The 27941-nt window shown below is 46.9% G+C and overlaps 1 protein-coding gene across 2 annotated transcripts; it reads right to left on the bottom strand.

Moving 5' to 3' along the window:
• Window positions 1-304: 304 nt before the first annotated feature.
• LOC121166600 (ATP-dependent RNA helicase DHX8) lies at window positions 305-27941 on the bottom strand. 2 transcript variants are annotated; one of them, XM_040995827.1, is made up of 23 exons: window positions 27741-27941; window positions 24403-24488; window positions 23790-23862; window positions 23313-23398; window positions 22368-22477; window positions 21633-21992; window positions 21111-21255; window positions 20818-21021; window positions 19702-19789; window positions 18692-18789; window positions 16876-17023; window positions 15214-15395; window positions 14280-14474; window positions 13807-13992; window positions 13487-13697; window positions 12684-12865; window positions 10790-10930; window positions 5811-5966; window positions 4135-4272; window positions 3415-3543; window positions 3042-3238; window positions 2131-2310; window positions 305-1282 (listed from the first exon to the last, which is right to left on the bottom strand). In XM_040995827.1, the coding sequence occupies exons 1-23, from the start codon at window positions 27886-27888 to the stop codon at window positions 1063-1065; spliced, it is 3663 nt and encodes a 1220-aa protein (XP_040851761.1). In that variant the 5' UTR covers window positions 27889-27941; the 3' UTR covers window positions 305-1062. The 2 variants fall into 2 exon arrangements, with proteins under 2 accessions (XP_040851761.1, XP_040851762.1); XM_040995828.1 differs by having other exon boundaries at window positions 21633-21986.

The following is a 27941-nucleotide window of genomic DNA, read 5'->3' as shown; positions in this document are numbered from 1 at the left end:
AAGGCCCGTCCACCTGGCCTGACAAGACCTGTGAGAGGGGCACTAGGAGGCAGCCATTCCCCATCCCAGTGCTAGGAAGAAGCCATTGAGAACAAGCCCTGGAGCAGGCAGCGGGCAACACAAACCGGCTCTGGGAAGTGCTGGGTGTGTTTTCTGGTAGGATGGAGGAGGGGAGACTTTGACCATAAAATCCCTTTGTTAACTCCATCAAGGGCTTCAGGGAGAAAAATAAAAACAAAATTAAATCCATGTCATTACTCAGCATGTCTGAAAAGGAAACGGGACACGCTCATGTGGGAGTGTGACAGGAGGGGGAGGGCAGAGGGGAGGCCTTGTGTATTCAATAGGCAGCATCTGTAAGCACTCAGACGTCCAGACTGGAATGCTCTGTGGCCTGGAGGTGGTTAATCACGGCGGGCCGCTGGCCGAGTTGGGCTAGCACTGGTGCTGAAAGATAAGACTGGAGGTGTGGGCCATGCGTCACATCCGAGCCCGAGCAGGCCTGGGCTCTGGTTTCAGGGGGTTCGTGGCCAGGTGCACCAGAGCCACAGATACTAAATCTCCTTTACCCCGAACCCGGGTCAATATCCTGACCTGTCAACTCCAAGACACACTCACAAAAAAACATTTTTGTTTCCTTAAGAAAATAAATATTTCTAGGAGGTTACACAGAAGTAAAGGGGGCAGGAAGTGGGGCCACCAACACTTGAGGTGAGAGCCATGGCCCCCTCCAACACCAAGAGCACGCCAACTGAGGCGTGAGGCTCTCCCATGTCCATCAGACGCTCCCCGACTCCCCTTTCCCGCTCCAGGGCCATACGAGGGACCCCTCTCTTAGAGATGCTGCAATGTGTCCACAGTTGGTTGTGAGCCTCCAGGTGGTCCCAAGACTCCAGGTGATGAGGGCTAGAGGCTTGGGCCAAAGCCAAGCTTAAATCCCTGCTTTATTTTACCACCAGGGAAGAAGTAAGAAAAAGCCCAGCTAAGATATCGAGTCACCTTATCCTCAGAACCAGCCCTCCATCCGTGCTGCTGCCGGCGGCACATGGCCAAGTGCACCTCTCAGCGCCGTCGGAAGGCCCGGGATATTCTCCAGGCATTGGGCTCCTCATAGCGGTTGTACAAGGGTTCAAGACGCTGCTGCTTCTTCTGCTTGCTGAGCTTAGTTGGGTCAGAGACCTTGAAGAAGGCTGGGGCAAACTCCACAAGCCACCGGGGGTCGATGGTCGTGACCTCACGCATGTACTCCTTCGTGGTCAGCACCAGTTCATGGTATACCACCCTGAGTCGGGACAGAGACAGCACTCAAGCTCTGACACAGGTCCCATTCCAGTCACCCTGGTCCTGGGTGGCTTTGGCTGGACTTGCATTCTGCCCCCCTACTTCTATTTGGGCTCATAGGAGCAGTCTGAGTGACAGCCACACCCCAGTACTGAGGAAAGTTGGTCTCAGAAAGCTCTATTGGGGAATGTCTCGGCCCTGGCCCCAGTGCTAACCAGCTAAGTCACACAGAGCCAGTCGTATCCTTCCCTGGATCTCAGATTCTTGTTCTATGACAGGAGAGTGCGCCTTCAGCCTGTTTCCACAGAATTCCAGGGCCCAGAACATCAGAGTTAGCATAGTAGCAGGGTGGTTTTAAACTAAAGCTCTAATAAGAATCCTTTTTAGGGCCCAGAACGATGGCCTAGCGGCTAAAGTCCTCGCCTTGCATGTGCTGGAATCCCATATGGGAATCAGTTCTAATCCTGGTAGCCCTGCTTCCCATCCAGCTCCCTGCTTGTGGCCTGGGAAAATAGTCAAGGACAGTCCAAAGCTTCTGGACCCTGCAGCTGCATGGGAGACCCGGAAGAGGTTCCAGGCTTCGGATCAGCTCAGCTCTGGCCATTGTGGTCACTTGGGGAGTGAATCTTCCTTTCTGTTTCTCTTCCTCTCTGTATATCTGACTTTCCAACAAAAATAAATAAACATTTTTTTTTTTAAAATACTACTTGAAGAGTTTTCAGATCACCTCATTAGATGTTATCCAAGTTCCTTCCCAGCTGTCATTGCGGTGAGTGCTGGGAAGGATGGACACACAAGCACAAAGGGACAGGCTTGCTCTGTGCACAGACCCCAGGACTTTCCACTTACCATTCCGGTTGTCTGTTGAAGAGAGCGCTGGAAGGATGGATGTAAACCACTTGCTGGTCGATCAGGGTCCGGTAACCCTCCTGGGGGTCCTTCTTGGCAGCATTGCGGAAGAAGCCGCTGCAGATGGCTTTCTGCACTCGGACTGTGGACTTGCCACAGGAGACCACGTCCAGCTTGTGTCTGTCCAGAGAATAAAGGACAAAGGCGTGAGTCCACCCTGCTTCCAGGGGAGCTATCCTTCTGAGGATGGTGTTCAACGGCCCCACCCTGGGCCCCCAGGATGGTCTCCCACATCCTCTTTCTACAGAAGCAGCTGCACTAGAGGGCAAGATGGAGGTACTAAACCCTGCAACCTTTGCTTATAAAATATTTCAACTCAGACCAATAATGTCTCAGAAGCTTGCAGACAAAGCACTTTTAGCAACTATAAGCCTTTTTCTCCTTATGAACTTTCTTTTACTAAAGATTTTATTTAAAAGTTATACAGAAGGAGAGAGACAGAAAGATCTTCCATCCATCGGCTCACTCGCTACTGGCCACAATGGCTGGAGCTGGCCCAAACCAAAGGCAGGATCCTAGAACTCCATTCACGTTCTCCCATGTAGGTGGCACAGGCCCAGGCACTCAGGCCATCTTCTGCTGCTCTCCCAGGTGCATTAACAAGGAGCTGAACGGGAAGCGGAGGAGCTAAGATTCAAACCAGCATCCCTATGAGAATATGCCAACACTGGCAGCAGCTTAATGTGCAGCGCCACAATCCTGGCTCCCTTAGGAGCTTCTGAAGTGACTCAGGAGAAGCATTACAGGAGCAACAAGAGTACAGATGTCTGTAGCTCCAGGTGCGTACTGCTACCAGTGGAAACTGACACTCAACAAGACAGCCCAAGCGAAGCAGCCAGTTCCTGGTGTACCTGTCCATTATGCCCAACATCTGTTTGCGAATGTCCTGAGCCCGGCGCAGGGAACGCGCCTGGATGAAGTTCTCATAGCACCACGGGTTAGAGAATTTGTTGTTCTTCCAGGAGTTGTACACGGCCAGCAGGGTGAGGTGATCCCCTTCAGTCTGGTGGAATTTGGCTTTCTTCTGATCTGCGAGAGCTTGTTTATCCTGAAAATCAGTGGGACAGCAAGATCACTTTCATCCAGCAGTGTCAGGGAGCTGCGTCACCCTGCTCTGCTACCCTGTTGACACCACCACCCTGCTCACACCATGCACTGCAGTGTCAACAGGCCGACGTTCCCCAAACACACCGTGCTACCGTCTAAGGGTTGGGTTGCCCCTACCTTGGGTCGGTAGAAGACATTCTGCACAGACAGCATGGACACGATGGTGAGCATTTCCTCACTGCAGCCCAGATGCACCGACATGATGAGCATTTTGCACAACATTGGCTCCAGGGGGAACTCTGCCATCTAGAGGGAGAAGAAGGAACTGCAGTTGCTTCTCCACAGACACTGGTACTTCCACGTGGAAACTCAGAGGGTTTGCACCTTTCGGTCCTTACAAACAATGGACTTGGTTGTAAAAAACTACTCTCTCAAAATAACAACTTGACAAGAAAACAATAAGCAATCCAATTAGAAAACAGGGTAAGGATTTGAACAGACATTTCTGCAAAGAAGAAATACAATGGATGTGAGGAAAACAGACCCGACCTGCAAAGTATGATGATGAAGGATGCCTGTCTCAATGAGAAGAATGCTGTCTTGTTTTCCAAATTAACCCCAGTGGAGTGGAAAGCATGTATTCAAGAACATCACTACGATCAGTGTGGATGGGAATTCTGCAGACATCTTTTAAAGTTAAGGCTAGACTCGATCATTTAAATGTATACTGGGACAAAATTAACTGAATCTTCTTTTTCTTAAGATAATTTAAAACAAGTATCTAGGATTCTAGCCCAAGCCTACCCAGGGCCTCAGAGTCTGATTTTGCTAAACCAGGAGATAAAAGGTGTGGGAGGAGTCGTCCCAGAAACCCAGGGAGCTGAGTCTGCCTCTCACCCTACGGCCCAGGCGAGTGAGCAGGCCCTCGTCGTCCAGGGCCCCCAGGGTGTACAGCTGCTCCATCGCTGTGATCAAGGTCTCCATTGGGGGGGCGTCCATGAAGTCGAACGAGAGCAGGTCATTAATGCCCATGGCCTGGAACAGACAGAGGGAAGCACAGGATGGGAGAGTGCAACTTGGCACAGACGGAGGCTACTGTGCACTTTCCTGATTCTCCAACTGCAATTAAAAATTGAAATTGATCACCAGTGAGATTACTCGTAGCCCCCAGGCCTAAGCCACACAAAGCTCAGACTACTGAGGGGAGGGGCTGGCAATGGTGGCACCGCTGGGTAAAGTGGCACCTGCCAAGGCTGCATCCTGTGTGAGTGCTGAGCTCCCTGCGAAGAAGGCAGGGAAGACAGTGGAAGGCAGTGGAAGATGGCCCAAGTGCCTGCGCAACTGCCACCTATGTGGGAGACCTGGATGGAGTGCCAGGCTCTTGTCTTTGGCCTTGCTCAAGCCCCTGGCTGTGGCAGCCAGTTAGGGGGTGAATCAGCAGATGGAAGATCCTTCTAACTCTCCCTGTAACTGTCAAACAAATAAAAAAAATCTTAAAAACAAACAAACCTCAGACTATTAGAAAGCACATAACTTCTAGGCAACTTTAAAAAACATTCCCCCATTTACACAATTCGCTGGTTGTATTCACGATAACAAAAAGGTAGAAACACCTCAACAGATGAACTAAAAGACGCAACGCAGTATTTATATACTTTGGCAGGAAATTTAAAACAGAACAAAATTCTGGTACAGCTGTGTGCTAAGTTAAATAAGCTAGGTATTAAAGGATAATTTTATAAGCAATTACTAAGTATTGTGCCAAGTGTCTTTACCTACATTATTTTACTAATCGTTAGGAGCGTCACTGTTAACAGCTGCCTATCTGAGACAAGGCCACAAGGCAGAGCACATACCTGACAGACTTGGCCCAGGCCTCCCAGCTTGGAGTAGGCATCTGAGCCGCAGGTGCCCTCTGCTGGGGCTCCAAAGACTCCAGCACATTTTTTATCAAAGCTTTGTTTTAGCTTCCTGATAAGAGTATGAATAATAAATGACAGAGGAGCATTCTTAACCAGGCAAGCTCCAGGCTCTAGGCAGCATCACTGTCTCAGGGGAAATGTTGTCAGCTGGAAAATTACCCATGCAGCTTTTCCTGCCAAAGGTTCTCTTTGGGGACAGAGAGAGAAAGAGCAGTCGTCCAGGATGAAACAGAAACGGAGCCCAAGAGGGCCACTCTGCTCCCTTACAAAGTTTTTGAACAAGGAGAATTTTCTGGCCCCTAAGAACCAAATTGCATCTGAAAGATAAAGTGGTAGAGGTTAAGTATATCTGTCCACTGTTTGGCACTTCTTTTTTTCCAATTTCCTTTAGAAGACATTCCTATCTAAAACTTTTTACGATCAAATATCCTGTTGGCCATTAGGCTGAGAAAACATGTTGTGGTCACAACACACATGCCAACTGAGTCCCAGGCTGCAGGCAGAGGCTGTGATCAGTGCTATATGCATTGCACTCAAAAGGATTGGTTCCAGGAGGTTCCTAAAGTATTTAATGAGGTTCATAAAACAGATTCATTGAGTAAGGCCTAGTTTTGAACCATCCCAACACGCTAACAAGACAGTAATTTCTACCTTGAGTGACAGCACTGTGCTTGCTAAGTTGGTTCTCTGGATTTCCGGCACATTGGTGGTCAGCATTTCATCTCGGTAGGCACGTTCCGTATACAGCCTGTAACACTTCCCTGGACCTGTCCTCCCAGCTCTGCCAGCTCGCTGCTTTGCTTGAGCCTGGAAGGGGTGGGCATACAAAAGTAACACATCTGTTAAACACTGCTTAACAGCTGGACAATGCTGCAAAGTCTAGCAAAAAGGAGCACTTAACAACCAGCAGAGTCAGAAAGGAGATTATATTTCCCTTCCTTTTGGACTGCTTCCTAGACTATCAATGCTCTGACCAGCTCCTTGCCAGACTCAGAACTATGGGGAAGTGTGCCCGAGGAAGGTAGGTACAAAAATGGACAAAGTATAAAACAAGATGACAAAACAGTTAAGACCAAAATAGAACTGAAATAATGACTCTGCAGTCATTTCAAAAATCGAGTTTACAATGTTCACTGACAAGAAAAAAAAAGTTACAAAACAACATAATACTAATCTTGTAAAATCTGTTGATATAGTTTATATAAACTACCAGAAGGAAAGGACTGGGAGAAAACGCCTAAAACGCTTACAGGGTTAACTCTGAAGCAGGTCTGCAGATGGCTTCTGTTTTCTTTAGAATTTACCAAATATTCAAGATTGAACACGTTTTAATGGTCTGGAAAATTAAATACATAAAAAATACACAAAACCACATACTGAACTACCAGAAATGTAACCATAACAGAAACAAACATAAAATAAGACTTGGAAAGAAAAACACTAAAATGCTGACAATGGTGGTACAATTATGGGCAATTAAAAAGCGTTTTCTTCTGTTTCCTGAAAATAATACTACACCTGGACTTGGGGGAGATGGAAGTATGGTGCTAATTTTTTTAAATGAAAAAAAAAAGCAGTTTAGTTGTAGGTTGCTAGGCAACAGTGAGGCGCAATCTAGAGAGGGCCTTTTCCTGAGAAAACCACCTGTTGCTACAAATAGGGCCATGATTCACAGATTACTAAGCCAGTTCCAACCCAAGGTCAGGGTGCGAAGACGGCTAATTTGTATGTTACATTCTGTATAAGGAACTGGAAGGGAGAAGCTGGCAGGCTCAGAACACAAAGACAAGACAAAGACAAAGGCTACCAAGGGGGACTGGTTTATGCCATGTTATGTGATTTGGGATATCACACTGCAACCAAAAAGAGTGTCTAATCTTATACATCAATGACACATTAAAAGGATATCTACCCACCCTAGGCCAGGCAGCAACCATGCACCGTGGCAGACTGCCTCAGCAAACTACAAATGTTTCTCCAAGTCAGAAAAGGTGGTGTAACTAGCTTCCCAATTACTGTGAGTGGCACACACCACCTGGAGAAGTGCTACAGCGCACACACGTCAGAGCCAGATGGCCCAAATTAAAATCTTGACACTGTCAGCTGTGTGATACGAGGCAAGGCACTCAGCCCCTCAGCGCCCCAGTCTCACCTGTGAAATGGGGGTAATAATACCTACCACGTAGGAGACATGCAAATGTACTGAGTCAATGTACATAAAGGGACCCAGACATTTCCTGGTGCTCCAAAGGGGAGCACCTTCTAAGTGTTACCTATCAATATTGCTTAAGCTTCAAAGTGAAAATTGTTTCACTAGGAGCTTTATAAATTACAAAAGTGATACACAACCATTGTAAAAGATGAGGACATCATACAAAAGTGAAAGGAAAAACAGGCACATTACCCAGCAACACAGCTGGCTCCACAGCACCACCCACAGACAGTCTCCACTAACTACAAGTCTCACACAAAAATCCACACCATCTATTTTTAAACCAAAATTGAATTATACCATTCATACTGTTTTACAGCACTTTCAAATATTACATCATAGTTACATTAAATATAGACACACACCACTATGTTAATACCATGTAATGTTCCATGGCACAGATACATCATATTTTATTGAACTGCTTCTCTTTTACTCATTTAGAGTTTTACTAGGTTTTCCCTAATTTGAACAATGCTTCAGGGAAATATTTTTTTTCCACTTCTTTGGTTCTGTGTCCAATCTTTCCTAACTTTCTGATGAATCCCTAGAACACAGGTCAAAAAGATGAAATTCCCAGTTCTGGATACACTGTGTCAAACTACCCTCAGGGCTCGACCTTGGGCCTGGGTTATTTAAACCTCCAGCAGCCTCCTGGCAGCTGGTGGGTCTCAGGACCGGGCGTCTCATGCCTGGATCCCGGACAGCCGCCATGGGCACAGCCGCCATGTGCTGAGCTGTCCCCGGGCAGCAAGTGTGCCATTTGGTGCCAGGCTCTGCCCTACTGGCCGCCCGGCCGGGGAGCTCTGGGGATTTGGTTCTTTGAGTCACTGCTTAATTAGCTCCAGGTTGAACCCATTGTGCTTCTTGGACCTGAAACAGGCAGTAACTCTTCCTTACCAAAACTTTTAATCACTAACAATTCTGAGCACCAAATACCAGTCATGCAGAAGCTAGGGCTTGGGGCTTGTCCTGCAAAAGTAGCTCCAACAGTTGGCCAATGTGTCAACTGGTAATGGAACAGAGTTGATTAGGCACGACTGAACAAACCTTAGCCCACAAGTAAAACTAGAAACCAGGAGGGAGCAGAGGTCTTGCCGAGCTAGGTTCTTGTACCTGCTGGTCTGTGGGAGCCAGGGACGCTAAGCCACAGTGTCTAAGGCAGAGGTCGGGACAGGTGAGGAGCTGTGCCAAGCTGAGTCAGAGCATCCATTGGCAGGCAAGTGATCTATGGCTGGGAACAGACCCGGTTGGGGAGCAAAGGGGACAACCCTAGCTGGGCTGAGGTTCCCACCAAGAGGCACATGGCCTGGAAGGGGAGCTGCGTTCTGATCTGGAAACAGTTGTAGTCTCCCTTGGCACAAGTGTGGACTGGGATTGGATGCACCGAACCAGGCCAGACCCCGACTCCGCCTGGTGTTCTGGAGGACCAGGGCAGATGTGGGATGGACTAGGCAGGGTCTCAAACCCCTACTGAGCCATGTGTGAGCCATATGTGGGTATAGACAAACCATGGCTGGGCTGGAACTTCCAACAGCAAGAACCAGATCGGGTGGAAGGCCAGTCAGGAAAAGCCACAGTTCCTGCTATGACAGGAGGTGGACTGAGTAGGATTGGCTCATGGACCCACTGGTAAGCGTGAAACCTGGCATTGGGGAGAGGTTCTGATGGAGGAGGCTGGGCAACTCCTCTGACAGGACACAGACCCGGCAGGTAAACGCAAGAAACATGATAGGAAACAGCCCAGAAAAGGCCATGGAAAGCTACCCACTGGCATACAATTGGCTGACGTGGGGGCAAGACGAGGCTGAATCTGTCCACATCATCCACTGGCAAATCCAGGCACCAGTGTGGGTCGACCTAGGGTCGGTCACAACAAAGACTAGTGCACATTATGGAATGCCGAGGTGAGGTTGCCTGTACCGGAAGGGACCGCAGCGCCCTACCAGCCTAAGAACAAGAAAGGAAGTGGGCAGAGCCGGCAGGGGAATAAGGGAGGGTTCCTTTGCAGGACAGCTACTTCCGCAGGAGAGCATGGGCTGGGATGGGGGCAGACCAGACTAGGCAGAGCTACCACACCTGTGCGCCTCATGCGGACCAGATCAGGGAAAAGCCGGGCTGGGCGGATTATTCCTACTGGTGCAAACAAAATTAAAGTGGGCGAGGGTTGTTTGGGCTTAGACGCAGCATCAACTGGAATCTGGGAGTGGGAGAGGCCTGGGAGGGAAATAGTGGGCTCATCCCTCTTGGGTTACCACTTCCACAGGAGGACATAAAACTAAGATAGCGGCTGGGGTGGAATGGGGTGTGGGACAGACTGGATTACTGCTACACTTACTGGCAAACCAGGGTAGGGGGTGGGCCTGGTGGGGGTTATTGTGGGTCGCTCCAACCTAGGCTGCAGCTCCCGCTGGTTTATGTGAGGGCCAAGTATGTGCTGGGCAGAACTAGGCTGGACTGCAACACCCATTGGTTCCAGTGGAAGTCGGGAGTGAAAACAGAACCAACCCAGCAACTGCAACCACCAGCTGATTGGAGCGATGGACGGTGCCAGGCCCTGTACTTGTTAGCACATACAGGAAGTTTCTTTGGAGATCTTCCTAATCTAAATGCTGGACTCAGAAACCTAACGAAGAAAAGAGAGAAGACAGAACAGGTCAACCAACCATCTAAGCTATGATGGACTATGTCAATCAGTGGATTTTTCAAAGCCCTCATAGTGCTTGGAGTGGCAAGATTGACAGCGATTCATAACTGTTGCAATATCAAAACCACTTGAGCAAGAACCTCAGAGCATGCCCTACATCCGGGACCTGGGGAGGGTGGGAAATTGGGTGGGCCTTCTCCCTTAAATAACCCCCTTTAAACATGAAGGTAACAATATGGAAAACATACTAGTATTATCCACTTTCATGTAGCCCTTGAACCTTCTTACCCTAATTAACTATGTAAAGAATGTCAAAATAAAATTTTATAAAAAACAAACAAACAAAAAAACCAAACAAAAAAAAAAAACTACCCTCAGAAAGATGACCAAATAATTCATTTAAAAAGATAATTTGGGTAGGGAATTATGATTACTAAATGTACCCACCCTAGGCCAGCCACACCCCTTATCATGATCTCAAACACCTATGTTTAAGTACAGTACTTTCACAGATACATTCTTTTCACCTGGATTGGGTAATGCGCTGCCTGGATTCAAATATTCTTTGAAGTTCAGGTTTTCTATTTTAATGTGGAAACATTTTTTTTTAATTAGAATATAAACAATATAACAATATAAAACCTTCCCGGATCACACTAGATGAATTTTCTAAAGTTTATCTTTTGAAAACAAAATTCAAAACATTGAACCATGAGAGCTTGAAAGTCGTACTCAGACTTTTCAGGAGAGTAAAGGGAAGAAGCCCCATACCTGGGAAATGGGTGTTACCACCAGCTGGTCGATCCCTGTCTTAGAATTATAAACCTTTTGCTTCACAAATCCAGGGTCCACCACATAGTAGATGCCATCGATGGTCAGGGAGGTTTCCGCAATGTTGGTGGCAATCACAACCTGCAGACAAGAGGGGCACCACCAGAGGAGACGCATGATGTGTGAATAGGGCTTCCCAAGGCAGTGAACAGCCATTTCGGCCTCCACAAGGCTAAGATGACGATCCTACTCAGCTTCCAATGGGAACAGCTGCCCTCCTCTCATAGGTTAGGTTGGACACAGGCTGGTACCCGAGAGAAGTGACATATGAAAAAGCTAAGAGAAATCAAAGCCAATTTCACTTGGTGCTCATGGCTACATAGCTCAGTGTCTAGATCCAGGGCTTGATTACTACAGTTTTAATTTTCTAGCACCCTGGGAAAATGGAGATTTCCTGCCATCACATATGCCACTGCAAAATGAGATTTTTCTTTCCCCCACTGAGACATTTGGACTACAAAATGAACTGTTTGCATATGTGGGACAAGAGGGAGAGGGAGGATTTTTTTTTTCTGATCATAAAATGAACCATGACTCACAGAATTCGTGTGTGTACAATAGCATATGTGACCTACAAGACTATTAGTCTCAGCCTCAAATGGCCACTGCTCCTCTACTGAGAGGCTCTGCTAACAAAACACAATTGCTTGCAACAATCATTGTTGGGAGGCACCACAGCATCCTGCAGACTAGCCTTTAAAGGCCTATATCTGCCAGACGGGCAGAAGCTCTGCTTCAAAACAAGAAATCTAGGGGCCAGAGTAGTGGCATAGTGCATTCGGCTGCCACTTGTGATACCAGCATCCTGTATGGTACCAGTTCTCATCCTGGGTACTCTACTTTTGATCCAGTTCCCTGCTAACGTACCTAAGAAAGCAGCAGAGAATGGCCCAAGTGTTTTAACCCCTGCTCCCACATAGGAGATCTGAAAGAAGCTTCTGGTTTCAGCCCAGCCCAGCTCTGGCTGTTGCAGTCATTTGGAAAGTGAACCAGCAGATGGAGGGAAGATCTCTAACTTTGTCTTTCAAATAAATAAAATAAAATAAAATAAAAGTAAATACACCAAAAACCACACTTGTACAACTGTTACTATAGTATGTGCCACCTAAAGTTCATAAGTTGGACGTTTAATCCCAACTTAAGACTGGACCTTTCAGAAGTGATCAGGTCATGAAGGCAGAATGGCTTGACACCTTCAGGAGTGAGTGGCTGACACTGATAGAAGGATGAGTTCAGCCCTCCTCCCTCTCCTGCCCCTTTGCCTTCTGCCATGGGATGACACAGCAAGAAGGCCCGCAGGCCCATGAGCTCGGATCTGCAAATCCTTAGAACTGGAAGAAATAAATGTCTGTTCTTTATAAATCACCCAGGCTCAGGTACTGTGTAAAAAGGACAAAACAGACTACATACAGGGTACATAAGTAACATCTGAATAACACTGTTTCTTTGTTAACGTCCATCGCCCCCTTTCTGTCATCCAGTTAACAGTTGCATGCAGCTCTGTAAACTGGCCTCACCCACCTGCCACTAGGACATCACAGGCGGCTCTGTCTCTTCAGAATACACATCTCCCTGCCTCAAGTTCTTTAGGACCAGCTCAAACAAGGCTGGGCTGGGTGTCCCCGCAGGGTATCCAAAGTACCAGCTGTATTTTGCAATGTATAAGACCTGTTTACTTGGGGATAGCTACCTCACCCTGCAGCTTGGCATCTAGCCCAAAGCTTGGTACATGTTTACTGTATCAGGCTGCATGAAGGAGGAGCTGTTCCTTCACTGACTCACACCACAGGATTTCAGAGCTCCTGGAGCTTCACTTTTGCCCACTGTTGCCTACCTTTCTGCTGCCGGGCGGAGCTGGGTCAAAGATCCGGGTCTGCATCTCACTGGGAAGAGCAGAGTACACGGGCAGGATAATTAACTCCGGAACATCAGGTCCCAGCGACTTCATCCTTTCATACAGGATCTCACAAGCAGTGTCGATCTCTTCCTGACCCGTCAGGAAGACCAAGATATCACCTATGGGAGAATATAGTATTTATTTACTTTTAAGATTGATTTTATTTATTTGAAAGATGCAGTTACAGAGAGGAGCAGAGGTGGAGAGAGAAGTCTTCTATCTGCTGGTTCACAAACGGCCACTACAGCCAGAACCGGGATAGGCTGAAGCCAGGAGCCAGGAGCGTCTTTTGGGTCGCCCTCATAGGTAGTAGGGGCCCAAACACTTGGGTCATCCTCTACTGCTTTCCCAGGTGCGTTAGCAGGGAGCTGGATTGGAAATGAAACAGCCAGCACTCAAATACCCATGTGGGATGCCTGTGCTGCAGGCAGCAGTTTAAGCTGCTCTGCCACAATGTCAACTCTTATTAATTTACTTTTTAACTTTATATTTTCTACAAAAGATATAGTAACATTACCAGATCTCATGTAACACAAAACACTTATATTTTGATTTCCAAACAAACCAGGAAGGTATTATCTAACCCTGTATACCATTATTTATATTTCCACTACCACCATTTCAAGCACACAATCCTGAGACAGAGGGAGTAATATTTCAAAGGCCTTTTCTGAAAAGCTTAAAAAGATGCCCATATTAGGATCTGAAGTCTAAGGGAAAAATCTGCCCTTGCCCCTGACCTGGCGGCTCTGTCAGGTGGATCTGCATGACGGTGATCAGGCTGGCATCCAGATAATCTGTCTCCGGCTCCTTCGTGTACAAGATCTCCACTGGGTATGTTCGGCCTGGGATGGTGAAGATGGGCGCTTCATAGAAGTACTGAGAAAATTTCACCGCATCCAAGGTGGCTGAGGTGACAATCAGCTTCATGTCCTGCCGCTTCTGAACCGTCTAAAGAGAAATGCAATGTGGTTTAACCTCAAAAGTGCACAGCTACTCAAATCCAATCCCAGAATTCAGTTTCCAGTAGGAAGAAGGATCACAAAAGACCAGCAGCTACCTTTTTCAACAACCCAAAGAGCACGTCGGTGTGAATTGTCCTCTCGTGCGCCTCGTCCAACATGATGATCGCGTACTGGGTAAGGTCGGGGTCAATCAGGCACTCCCTAAGCAACATCCCGTCCGTCATATACTTGATAACTGTTTCAGGGCTGGTGCAGTCTTCAAATCGAATGGTGTAGCCCACCTAGTGCAGAATGGGATGGAAAAACCTAAGGCACAAAGCCCTTCTTGTTGCAACCAGCAGGTAAGATCCCTATTACTCACAATCTTAACAGATAAAAATCTAACCCGCATGTACAGTGATTCCCTTTAGTAACATCCACCTTAGACACTATTAAACAGATCGACGACGGCAGGGAGAACGCTCTCCCTCAGGAGGTGTCGTTTCCATCTCACACAGAAAGAGATCTGGACCACTGCACACTGCACTTCCCTTCTCACACTTCTAGAGCAGCGTCACTACCCACTTACCTCTTGACCTAAGCAACAACCAAATTCCTCTGACACCCTTTTGGCCACCGACATGGCTGCCACTCTGCGGGGCTGGGTACACCCAATCTTGCCCCTGGAAGTGTATCCTGCCTCCGCCAGGTACTGGGTGATCTGTGTTGTCTTCCCAGATCCTGTCTCGCCAATGACAATCAGAATCTGATTGTCATGCACAGCCTGAAAGCAAAAGAATTTAAATGTGACTCACTCTAAAGTAGGTAATGCTTACACTAAATGAGGAAAAATAAACATATACAAATAGTTAAGACATTTAACAGTACATCTTAGACATAAACATATTCCCACCACCACTTCCACATCTTTAAAGCTTTTCCCCAGAAGCTATCTTATTTCTAAACTATCTGTAACAGTAAAGAATTGCAATCTTACATATCTATTACTACAGTACTAGTTTAATTAGCCAGAAAAAACTCACCTAACAAAGGGCCATTTCTGAGATAGAACCTTTAATGCAAAAAGTCAAATGCAGAACAGTGTATTTAATGTGCTGCCAAAAGTACAAACACACACAGTGCACACTGTGTGTGCACAGGCATCTGTCTGCCTCTGCTTGGTGCTCTTCAGAGGATCACTGGGAACCAGTCAATTCAGAAGGTCTGATGGCCTTATAACCAGCACCTAAGGAAGAGTCCTTGCCTACGTAAGTTCATTGGCCCACCTGGAACTATTATTGGGTTCCCAATTCAAATAGATTTGTTTCCGCATAAGGAAAAGAAAATATGTCGGCTAACACACGTATACATTAAAAGCACTTGGACACGTTTTCTGACCCATTTTGTAAGAGCTACTTCAGATATGCACAAACTTGTTCAGTTGGTTTCAATCTTAAAATGTCATAATCCCTCTTCTAGAAAATATCCCAGTTCCCCCAGTACATCAGGAAAGGGCTTCTCACCTGGACTAGCTGCTCCTTCAGCTTATAGATAGGCAGGCTTTCCCTTTGCTCAAGGATTGACATCTGGGTCTTTTTTCCGTAAGAAGCTTTGTTGCCCCCAAAGGCATGTTTCTTCCACTCAGGAATGTCGTTGGGCATCATCCCAATGCCCCTCATGTTGGCAGCAATTTGTCTGCCTTCCGCTGCAAAGGCAAACAGGCAACTCAGTACTGTCTTCAAGCTCCATAAGGTTTCCCAGGGGGAGGGAAACAGAATAGCAGGTGGGTATCTCAGTGCAGTCTGAGCCTGACCGGGGTACTCACCCACAGAGGAATGTGAATAGTACAGACACCAGCGGGTGGGAGGGGGCAAGAGACCAGAACAAGGGATACCACATATGTAGACTCTTCTCTGAGCTCTGAAAGCCAGCTACACACCTGATACCTCAACTAAGGTGTCTTCCTAGGTAAAACTCCCCTGCGGATACTTGAGAAACCACCATTCCCAAGCATAACCCTCCGTGTCTAAGACATCATCCTCTGGATGTTCATAGAACCCTCCGAATTCGCCTTGATGTCTACTCGAATCATCCAATTCATTCTGCATCCTTTGGAAATGCAACTCATCATACCATTCCCTTGCTGACAACACTCTGATGCTGAACAGCTCCCACTGCACTGAGAACCAAGCCCACAGTCACTCCACCCTCTGCCCCACACCCCGCCCTCAGTGACCTCCAGCCACACAGGCCTCTTCCCTATCCTTGGCTCTAACACAGGCTAACCTGCAGTGTGGAGTATCCTTCCCAACCCCTTCTAACAGACTAAGTCCCACTTACCCTCCATTTCCCAAGGGAAGGACCAACAGAGCCAATTTATATTATCTATGTGTCTTAGCACTAACAGCACCTAATTAATTATTTGGCAATTATGACTATTCATCTCTCCCATTAAGTAATGAACCTCATAACATCAGGGTCACCTCTGTTTAGTTCACAGCTTCAGTTTGCTTTCTAATAGAAATTACTAACTATTTATTATGACTATATCTACTATATTAATATTTACTACACAAAGAGTTATACAGAAAGGAAGTTTCAAAGCTGTATTACCAACAGAATAAATTTTAAAACCTATAAGGAAGAAAATCCCAGACAGTCTAATGATTTGATCTGGCCCACTAAAATGTTTTTGGTTTTAAGTATCTCTTTAAAAAACAAAACGGGGACTGGCGCAGCAGCCTAGAGGCGAAAGTCCTTGCCTTGAATGCGCCAGGATCCCAAATGAATGCCGGTTCTAATCCTGGCAGCTCCACTTGCCTTCCAGCTCCCTGCTTGTGGCCTGGGAAAGCAGTCGAGGACGGCTCAAAGCCTTGGGACCCTGCACCTGCATGGGAGAGCCGGAAGAGGCTCCTGGCTCCTGGCTTCAGATCAGCTCAGCTCTGGCCGTTGCGGCCGCTTGGGGAGTGAACCATCATATGGAAGATTTTCCTTTCTGTCTCAGCTTCTTTCTACATACCTTCCTTTCCAATATAAAAAAAACAAATAAATCTTTAAAAAGAAAAGTGCTCTAACTAAAAAGAAGCACCAGGGCTAGACTTGTCAGTGTGTGCTCCTGGTGTCCCCTGTGTGTACCTAAAGACTCAGAAATTTAAAAGAGCCACACCCTACTCAGAGGGTCTTACCATCAGGCAGAGGATCAACCCAGTGTTTGTTGAGTCCCATTGGGATAGAATCCATCTCAGCTTCGCGTTGGGCCTGCTTGAGTTCCCGTCTTTCTTTGGCCAAGGCACTTTGCATCATCGCTGCTTGGGAGAGGGAGCCATCTGGGTTCTGGTGCAACAGAGGGAGAAGCATGCATTAAACGTCCAGGGTATAAGACAAAGATGTTAAGCCACTGCAAAATAAAACATGAGCTCACTCCAGGACAAAAGTTTGTACTAATATATCAGACTTCAGGAAAGAAATGAGTAAAAGGAAACATATTTGGATTCAACAATGGCATCACGGAAGAAATTGGGAGGGCCAGCATTGTGGTATAGCAAGTCAGACTGTCACTTAAAATGCTAGTATCCCTCACGGTTGCTGGTTCAAGTCCTGATTGCTCCACTGCCAATCCAGCTCACTTCTAAGGTACCTGGGAAAGCAGAAGATCGTGCTGCACCGCCATGGGAGACCTGGATGAAGCTCCTGGTTCCTGGCTTCAGTGTGGCCCAGCCCAGCCCCAGCCACTGGAGCCATCTAGGGAGTGAACTAGTGGATGAAAGATTCCTCTCTCTCTGTCTCTTTCTCTGGACCAGGCCAAACCCTGAAACCAGGAGCTTCTTCCAAGTCTCCCACGTGGCTACTAGGGCCAAAGCATTTGGACCATGCTCCACTGCTTTCCCAGGCTCATTAGCAGGGAGCCAGATCAAAAGTAGAACAGTTGGACTTAACCAGTGCCCAAATGGGATGCCAGCATTGCAGTGGTGGCTTCACTGGCTAAGCCACAATGCCGCTGCAGAATTCTTTTCTTACTAAGATTTAATTATTTCAAAGGAAAAGTGAGAGAAATAGACACATAGACACACACACAGATCTACTGATTCATCTTCCAAATACCTGCAATAACCAGGGCTGGGTCAGGTGGAAGTCAGGAGCCAGAAGCTCCATGAGTCTATAACGTGGGTGGCAGGATCCACTCAGGCAACCACAGTCTGCCTCCCGGAGCATTAGCAGGAAGCAGGATCGGAAGCACAGAGTAACTGAGACTCCAACTAGCCATTCTGGTACAGGAGGCAGGCATCCCAAGCAGCAGCTCAACCTATCATTCCATAGTGCTCACCCAAGGAATTCTTTCATATAGCCCCAAGGACTGAAATTTAAAGCAATGTGGGTGCCTCAGTGAGACAGACTTCAACTCAGGCTGAAGAACCAATGATCAGGTCCATCTAAAGATGGAACATGTCTCCTTAAAGGTTGATCAATTCCCTGTCACCAATAATGCTGAGCATCTGTGAAGCGACTATACAGGAAGATCGCATAGACAGTAAGCATTCCACAGGTGGCTGCAGTGGACTTCTTTAAGATATTTTCTGTGCCTAAAACTTAAGACCTTTCACAAATTCTGATTTGGATTTCTCACAGCTCTGTGCTCAACAGAAAGTGGTAGAGTTTTCCACAGGAGTCAGCCCCAACTGGCCAAGGGAACCCTTCTGAAATGCCTTCGAATCTGCAAGCTGATGATTTAAGCCCCAAGGAATCAGGATAAAGGCAATGAAGACAGCTAGGATCTCTACTTACTCCCAAAACACGGTAAAGGGCTAGAACAAAATTAAGTAAGAAAAAGCAACAAAGCCAAGTTAACCTCCATTTGAAACAAATATTCCAAACCTGGTTAAGAGTCAGCACTACCTTCTGTGATCTGAGTTCTGTTTACTCAGCTCTGAAAACTGGCCTGTTACTTTAGGGGAAAAAAAAAAGTTTACAACATTTTCCTGTCCAAATCCCAGCACTTCTCACCTTGACGATTTTAATGGGGCTCATGTCCATACTCTGCTTCGTGTGCCCTCTCAGGAATGGCGGTTCTTCCTCAACCAGTTCGATCTCAAGGTCCTCATCTAAAAGCCCCCAGAGAGAAGAATTAACCAAACACTAGAGAGAACCAACCAATCATTTTCACCAAAACAATTTCCACGGGCATCAACATATTATAAAAAATGGCATCAAGATCAGAAAGACAGCAATGCAAATGAACTGCTAAAGCAGCTGACCACACCACTGCAACCCAGGTCTCCCAAATCCCCACCCCCCGGGGACCTCTGTGCTTCAGCCTAAGAATTCATCACAGACTCTAAATTTTATGTGTAGAAACACTGGATAGCAATGAAAACAAATAAAAAACAAATAAAACAAATAAAAACAAATAAAAAACTACCAGTATCAACATCAAGAACAGAATAATAGGGCAAAAAGAAGCAAAAAGAACTAAATTTAAAAAGGTTTAGGGATAGGTGTATAGACAATAAAATTCTAAAGCAAAAGAATGATCAACCTAAAACTGAGCATGATCACCCCAGGAGGAAGGGTCCAGTCCGAAGGGGCCATGTGGGGGCTTCAGGGAGCTGGAACACTCTGCTGCTTAAGTTACATCACAGGTACACAAATACTTCCTTATAATGGGAATCCAATTACGCATGCTCTATTGTAGGATATATTTCACAACAAAGGTGCTTACAAGATGACTCATAGGATATCTATGTAGATCCAGGATTTTCAAAACAATGTCTAAGAAAATGAGATCAAATTTACACCCCAAAATACTATAACTCTCTATATCCTGAACTTATTCTGAGAGACAGGTACATGTCAGAAACACAGACTTGTTGCCTCCATTACAATGATTCTTGCTCTTTGAGAGATCAGTGGTAACAGTCAAGAACAAATGATTAGACACTGCATTAACGCACGATGTCAGGGCCCAACCGGTGTCTCCCTGCCCACTATCCTGCTGTGTCCAGGTGCCTGCGTACCTTCTTCATCATCCACCTTAGGGAGAATGCCAGTCTCTTCATCAAAGTCGGGGAACTCTTCTTTGGAAAGCACGTTGGCAGCAATCATCTAATCAAAGGACAGAGGAGCAATGATGACGTGTTAGTGTCTTTTTCCCCCCAAGATTTAATTCTTTTCATTGGAAAAGCAGATTTATAGAGAGAAGGAGAGACAGAAAGATCTTCTTCCCATTGGTTCACTCCCCAAATGGCTGCAAAAGCCAGAGGTGAGCAGATCCAAAGCCAAGAACCAGGAGCTTCTTCCTTGTCTCCCAGAGGAGTGCAGGGGTCCAAGGACTTGGGTCATCCTCCATTGCTTTCCCACGGCTACAAGCAGGAAGCTTCCACAAGGATTGGAAGTGGAATAGCCAGCACACGAACCAGTGCCCACCTGGGATTAGGCACTTAGAGGTGGAAGATTAGCCAGCTGAACCACTGTACTGCTCTGTAGGATGAAAATTCTTTTCTAGGAGTTCATTCATTAGAGCTCTCAGGAAGAAAACCAAAGTTTTTCCTCCTCTAACCCAGGACATCAGAGCCTCAAATGTCACACAGCCTACCCCCAGGAGGGGCTCTTACAACGCGCTGTTAACAGGGTTGGCTCAAAGGTGTCACCATCGGGAAGGGTCATCCATGTCTTCCCTTACTGCTGCAACACCGTGCCCATTTCTTATGATACGATACGGGACACTTCACAATTTGTTCAGCTAAGTCACTAGTGGACCCAGAGTACCTCAAGGACAGGAACCATAACATACTTGTCTTTGTGGCCTTGCCATCTACCTGGTGCTTGACCCACCATGCTTCTGAAGTTTACTGAAGAGTGATGGAAACAATCGTGAACACTTACATGGCAATTACCAGATGTCAGGCTCTGACTTAAGAGCTTCCACTCTATAACATAATCCCCACACCACCACAACTGGTCTTGTTTTACAGATGTGGACACTGAGGCACAAACACGTCCAGCAAATTGGGTCAGAATCAAGTAGCCAGTGATGGCCAGAAACCACCCCAGACCTCGTTGCTCCAGGACCATACTCCTAATGCATGCAACATGCTGAATGACTACATGGCCATGAAAGCCGATGCCCCAACCTGTTTGATCTCCCACTTTTCCGGGTCAGAGATGCGGGTGAGGCGCTTGCGCTCCAGGGAGTCATCCTCAACTTCAGGGGCGCTGACGAGGGAGAGGTGAGTGGGCCTGTCTGGGTTCCGCATTGAACTCTCCTCGTTGGTTTCCCCAACAAGATTGCGCCGTCGATTCGGATTTAGATCTTCTCCAGTTTCCTGATTTACATCCTGAGGCACAAACACAAAGAAGCCAGCTTGCTAGCTGTCCTTGTATGCTTCTTGGGTAAGGGACGTGGAAACACGCGGAGCATGCCTACCTTCATGCTCAGGCTGGTCTTGGTCCCAGTGAAGGACAGCACCTTGACTTTGACCCTCTGGCCTTTGCTCACCACATCAGCTACATTGGCCACACGGCCTTCCCGCCGAAGCTCAGAGATGTGCACCAGGCCTTCCCACCGCTTCCTGAGACAGAGGGTCAGACATGTCTGAGGAATGCCTAAAAACACCTTTTCCCTAACCAGTTTGTACTCTTATTGGAAATAGCAAAAGAAAATGTCTTGAATTCAAAAGAAAAGCACCAACGTCTAAGAACATGGTCAAACATTAAGACAGTATCCCGTTCCTCCCAGGGAGAGCGGGGAAGATACAAATTCCCAATTGCATCAAATAGCCACAAACAGAAGAAAGTCTGGTTTTATGGCATTTTTTTTAAAAGGCCAATTTTTAGAAAGTGGCAGATCTAAATATCAATCATAATGATTTTTAAGAATGTGAAAACTTCTAAGTGATAAAAGAAATTCTGTCCATCACCGGTGAGAAAGAAGGGTACCAGCCATTACCTTAGTCCCTCCAGCTGCACAAAGCAGCCAAACTGCATGATGCTGGTAACTTTGCCATTGTAAATGTCCCCGATGGCGGGCTCCTCAGGCGGGGGGCGGTCCACATGCTTATCCCGCCATCTGTCCAGATTCCGATCCCCATATTTGTCCCGATCCTTCCGGTCTTTGGAAGGACTTTGACTTCTGCTTCTGGATCGATATCTGGACTTCCCTTTATTCCTTTCCCGAGTCCTGGAATGTGATCGAGAACGAGACCGGTGTCTCCGCTTATGGTCTCTGTCTCGCTCTCTGTCCCGGTCTCTGTCCCGGTCCCGGTCTCGATCCCGGCTCCGACTCCTCTTCTTCTTTTTCGTCCTGTCCCTAATAAATCAACAAGCACCTGTTTGAAAAAGAAACCAGCCTGATTTCATCTTTGCATCCCCAAACACCCAGCACAGTGCCACATACTCGGCAGGTACCCACTGTATTCTAAGAGATTCAATAAATGTGACCTTTCTGCAGGCCAAGAAAGGATGGGATCACAGACATATTCAGCCTCTTTCACTCCTGATTTCTATTTCTGAACATTTTAGTACTGCTACATAAACGCTTTTGACAGAAAACAATGAAAATAAATCTAAGAATATGTTAAGTGGCCAGTCCAGATTCTAAAATGTGTTCATAATTTTGCTTGGCTGGTCCACTAAATTCAACTCCCACAGCATTGCAAACTTCCAAAGCACAATAAGAACAAACCGATGCTCAGTGTCTCTCTGCTTCTCCTGTCCCGCTGCACTGGGCATCAAAGCTTCGAGTTCTTTCAGGACATCCACAGCAACTTTCACATCATCTTCATCCAGCATGGTCTTCAGGGACAGAGGTCAGCAAAGTTGGGAGAAGGGAAAAAAGAAAACAAACAAACAAAAAAACAACACTCCAGAATCAGTATGTACTCTGGGTATATCAACAAATTCGACAGCCTTTATATCAATAACAACGTATGCAAACACAACAAAGGAAGACACAGGTTTCCCACATGATTTTAGATGGGAGATACAGCAAAGGCTCTTTAAGAATCATTTCCACGTTTGACCCATGTGACAAATCCCTATGTGTCTGTAACATGGTCCTAGGAAAGGCAATTAGGTATTAATCACCCCTCCCATGAAAGCAAGTAAGGACTGTAACTAAAAACAGTGTTAAAACTTTTACAAACTCTCCCTCTGCATTTCCTCCCAGGCCCTAGGCTACCTCTAAGCTATGCGTCTCTTCCCAGGCTGGCCTGTTCACGCCCACCAACCCCAGAACCCAGTATCCAAGACTGCACAAACACTTTCTATTTTGTTCACCTTTTTAGCTCAGGGATGTAGAACAGTGCTTGGCACAAAGTTAGTACTCAACAAACACTTGCAAAACTGAAATTTAAAGCAGTTCGAAAATTGGACCACATAACACACAAGGAGAAAACAGTAACTAAAACAAAATCTGATATCACACATCAGGCTTCTGGTACAAAACCTTAAATTATCTCATTCTTAATCTTAATATCCTCTATTCTTAATCAATGCTTTCTCTAATTCTAATCTCATTTCCAATGACTAAAAAATGTTTTACAATGAAGCTGAACTTAACATTAATAGAATTATTACTGAGATAATTATTGATGAGAGTCACGGTAAGGCATCAGGACGGTGTCCATACCCGAACAGAAGGGTTGTCCGGCTGGCAAAGGCCAGGGAAGAGTTCCTTCAGCTTTTCTTTTTCCGTTTTGGGTTTAACAACCGGATCTTATTTCATTAAAGGACATGAAAGAGTAGGGGGAAAAAATACAATGTTATTACTAGATAACAAAATCATCTCGATGTTAGATCTGCTTCAAATTGAAACAGAACACAGCATCCTGCTACATATTAAGTACATACATCACTATACATGTAATTCAGTTTTCTGAAAACACGGGCTACAAAAGCCTCAACAGACTGTGAGTATAGACCAGGGATGGCTGTGCGTGGGCTCAGTTGGTTAGGTCTTGTCATTTTAATCTTGTTCTAAATCATTCAACAAACAATTGGAATATTTACTTGCCCAGCGGCTGCTGGGAGCCCAAGTGCAAGTGCCAAGATGCTCACAATGGAAACACTGGGGTCGGTCCCCCCGCAGGCGGGGAGCCTGGCTCACCTTTGCTGGTAGAAGGCTTTGCCGGAGGCCGCATGGTCTGTATGAGCCGCAGCAAGTTACTAATAAGAGAATCCTTTGAAAAGAACAGAAGCACAACCCTCAGCCCCTGGGTCAGTGTGGAGATACCCTCAGGAAAGGGGATGTGAACGAGGGCATCCTTAAAGGGCAGTTATACATCTGAATTCAGGAAACCAGAACAAATCAGGCAGAGAATGTCTCCCTGGTCTATTATGAATCCGCTATAGAAAACTTCACAGAAAGCTGATGGTTAGAACTCCCTGGGAGAAAAGCTCTTTGATTCCTTGGTTCCTTTCAACCAATTTATCTCCCATGGTTTAGGGCTGCCTCCCAAACTTTGACTCATAGCTGACTTCCTGACTCACACAACAAGAATGTCAACACACACAAAGACTTAATGATGGAAATCCTACTGCATTTCCCAGAAAGCCATCACAGGAAATCCAAACTTTAATACTGTTTCATGACATGAGAACACTGCACATTTAGTGGCTTATTTAAGTGTATGTACAAATTGTCTACTCAAAATACCAAAATCCTGTATTAAATCCTATCAAAATTAAATGTAGCGGTAGAAGTCTCCAGCCATACATACCGTGAATTCTGCACCATTTTTGACTAAAGAAGCTTTGAAGGTATCAAAGGTAGTATTTTTCTCAGCAAGACTGATCACAAATTCAGCTGTAAATGAGAAAATGAATTAAAGTAAGTATGGAGGCTTGAGAAACCAGTGTCAAAAATGCTGGAAACAAAACAAACCTGCTATCCAATCGTCATAAAAACCAAAGACCACCACCTCAAACAAGGGGAAAAAAAAAAAAAGAAAATGTAGGGGCTGCGCTGTGACTTGATAGGCTAAGCCTCTGCCTGAAGCTCCAGTATCCTATAATGTATACTGAGTCCCAGCCATTCCACTTCAGATCCAGCTACCTGCTTATGGCCTCGGAAAGCAGCCGGCCACAGCCCAGTGCTTGGGCCCCTGCACCCATGTGGGAGACCCAGATGAAGCTCCTGGCTTCAGATTAGCTCAGCTCTGGCTATTGGGGAGTGAACTAGAGAATGGAAGACCTCTCTGTCTTTCTTTCTCTCTGTAAATCTGCCTTTCCAATAAAAAAAAAAGAAAGAAAAAAAGAAAAGCAAATTTAGATTGCTGGTATTATCTCTGCATGTTCCAGTCAACTCATAAGTAAAAAGAAGGAATTACTACAGAGCGACCCAACCAGCCTCTGAGCGTATTTAAACCGAATCACACCATCGTAGCGTCTTCTCGCCACACTGCCGCCTGGACACTGCCACCCAGGCTGCACAGCTGACAGTGTACAAAACATGAGGCCACATACTCACACACTCACAGAGCCGTACGCAACAGGATACAGCCTACAGCTTCTGGAAGGATGGACCCAATGTATGTATGAAGGCCAGGCAGCTGCTAAGTGTTATAACCGCCTACTGCAGGATAAATTACTTGTCCTTTGAAATTTTCCTCATAAATCCTCCTAGTTCTTGAAACTTCTAAAATTACAGCTATTTGTTAGTTAAGACATTTTCAGGAAAGAAATACACATTCTCATGAACTGAGATAATAAGTGTTCCATGGTGCACGACACGAGAAATTTTCACTGAATTCACTTGGAGGCTGACCTTTTCTTCTTCTTCTTTTTTTTAAGATTCATTTATGTTTTTATTATACAGTTGGATATACAGAGAGGAAGATCTTCTGTCTGATGATTCACTCCCCAAGTGACCACAATGGCCAGTGCTATGCCGATCCAGAGCCAGGAATTTCCTTTAGGTCTCCCACGTGGGTGCAGGGTCCCAAGGCTTTGGGCCGTCCTCCACTGCTTTCCCAGGTCACAAGCAGGGAGCTGGATGGGAAGTAGAGTGGCCGGGACTAGAACCGGCGCCAATATGGGATCCCGGTAGTTTAAGGTGAGGACTTTAGCCACTAGGCCACCGTGCTGGGACCGGAGGTTGATCTTAAAGAGACAAACAGTAACAGAGGGAGATCTAGACATCTGAGCACCTAGAACCACCATACCATCCCCTGCTGGGCTCCATGTCCATCCCTTAGATGGCATGAAGCCAAATAACACCTGGCTCCTGGACATCCCCAGGGCTAGGTGCTCCACTACCTGCTTTACACTGCTGTCCTCATGCTCCTCCCAACAACCCTCCCAAGGAGGCCCTGCGGCTGTCTGCATTTACAGATGAAGCAGCTCAGAGTGTGAGATGCCCACCTACCTAACAATGGTGGACCCAACACTGGAACCCGGCAATCTGACTTGAGGGCCCGTATTCTTTGGCAAAATGTGGAAAGAAAAGTAAGCCACGTTGTACAGGCATGCTACGCTCCAAAAGGCCTAACCCAAAACGATCAGCAGCATAACCACAAAACCAACCAACACCAGTTTTCTCATTTTTAAACTTATTTTTAAGACCAGACCAATGGCTTAGAGGCTAAATTCTTGCCTTGCGCACACCGGGATCCCAAATGGACACCAGTTCTAGTCCCGGCTGATCCACTTCCCATCCAGTTCCCTGCTTGTGGCCTGGGAAAGCAGTGGAGGACGGCCTAGAGCCCTGGCACCCTGCACCCACATGTGAGACCTGGAAGAGTCTCCCGGCTCCTGGCTTCGGATCGGCTACTTTTAGTGAACAAGCCAATGGAAGTTCTCTTGCTGTATCTCTTTTTCTCTATAAATCTGTTTCCAATAAAAATAAATTAAAAAAATTTTTAAATTTATCTTCATTTACTTGAAAGGCAGGGAGACAGTGAGAGAAAGAGTCTTCCATCCACTGGTTCACTGCCCACATGCCCACCATAGCCAAGGGCTGGACTAGGCTGAAGCTAGGGGCCAGGAACTCAAAACCAGTCTTCCAGATGAGTAACAGAGATTGAAATATTCTAGCCATCCCTGCTATCTCCCCACCCCCTGGGCAGACACCTGGAGGAAGTGGCATGGGACTGAAATCCAAGACCCTGAACCTGCATCTTAACTGCCGCACCAAATGCTCACACTGGGTTTTCTTTTTAATGCTCAGAATTCAACGGCGGCATTGTCACACTGACTGACTGACTGATGTTAAAGAGCCAGTATGTGGCATAGTGTGTGAAGCCGCCACCTGTGACAAAGGCATTCCATAACAGCACTGCTCCAGGTCCCAGATGCTCCACTTCTAATCCAGCTCCCTGTTAAGGTTTAGAGGGACAGATATGGCATGAGCGCTCCGGCCCCTGCCACCCACATGCGAGACCCAAATGAAGCTCCTAGTTTCTGGCTTTAGGCTGGCCCGGGCAGCTGGGGACATTTGGGGGAGCGCACAGTAGCTGTCAGGCAGGGGACAAGGGAAAAGAAATACAGTGGCTGCGAGACACCTTCCCAGGTGCCCGATGGCAACCCCGTGAAGATGGTACCCCACATCACAGATGACAATAATAGCTCAGGGGAACTAAGTTCCTTACTCACGGCCACACATCCATCCTCCTGGATCCCTTCCGGTCACAAAGCCCTGCAGCTCCCCCCTCTTGTGGTTCATCTCCTCTGCATCTAGAAAACCGACTCGTTCCCATCACCTGTCTCAACTCCTCTACACCACAACCACATTCTCTGTCCCCGCAGCACCAGGGCAAGGCACCTGCTCCCTGCACTCACGCCCTGGACCCTGCCCTTCTTGCCTTCAGCGGGAACCCAAGACTTCCCCGATGAAGAGTCTGCCCCCCTCAAAACATCCAACGACAACATCAAGAACACGATGTCGGCGGCTCTCCGGCCACGGTGCTTCAGGCTGTGCAATGGTAGGAAGGCGAGGGCCACAGCTCGGCCCCGAGCCAGGCGGACAGCAGCCGACTCACCCCAACACACACTCGGCCCCTTTCTCCTCCCGCTTCCCTGAACCCCAAGTCCTGAGGCGGCAAGGCCCGGCCCAGCTCACCCAGATCCTTGTCGTTGATCCCCAAGTGATTGTCCAGCTCGGTGCACACCTTCGAAACCAACGACAGGTACTCGAGTTTGGCGAGTTCTTCCGCGGGGCCCGGCTCCGACCCGGCGAACATTCCCGCCGGGGCCACGGCCACCGCCATCCCGACGGCTTCTAGAGCCTACCGGCGTTCCTTTTTCACTTCCGGGTCGGCGT

This window comes from Ochotona curzoniae, unplaced genomic scaffold (assembly GCF_017591425.1).
Source record: "Ochotona curzoniae isolate NIBS_2020 unplaced genomic scaffold, NIBS_Ocur_1.0 patch175, whole genome shotgun sequence".
Lineage (NCBI taxonomy): Eukaryota > Metazoa > Chordata > Mammalia > Lagomorpha > Ochotonidae > Ochotona > Ochotona curzoniae.
This window is presented reverse-complemented; position numbering and strand designations above follow the sequence as displayed.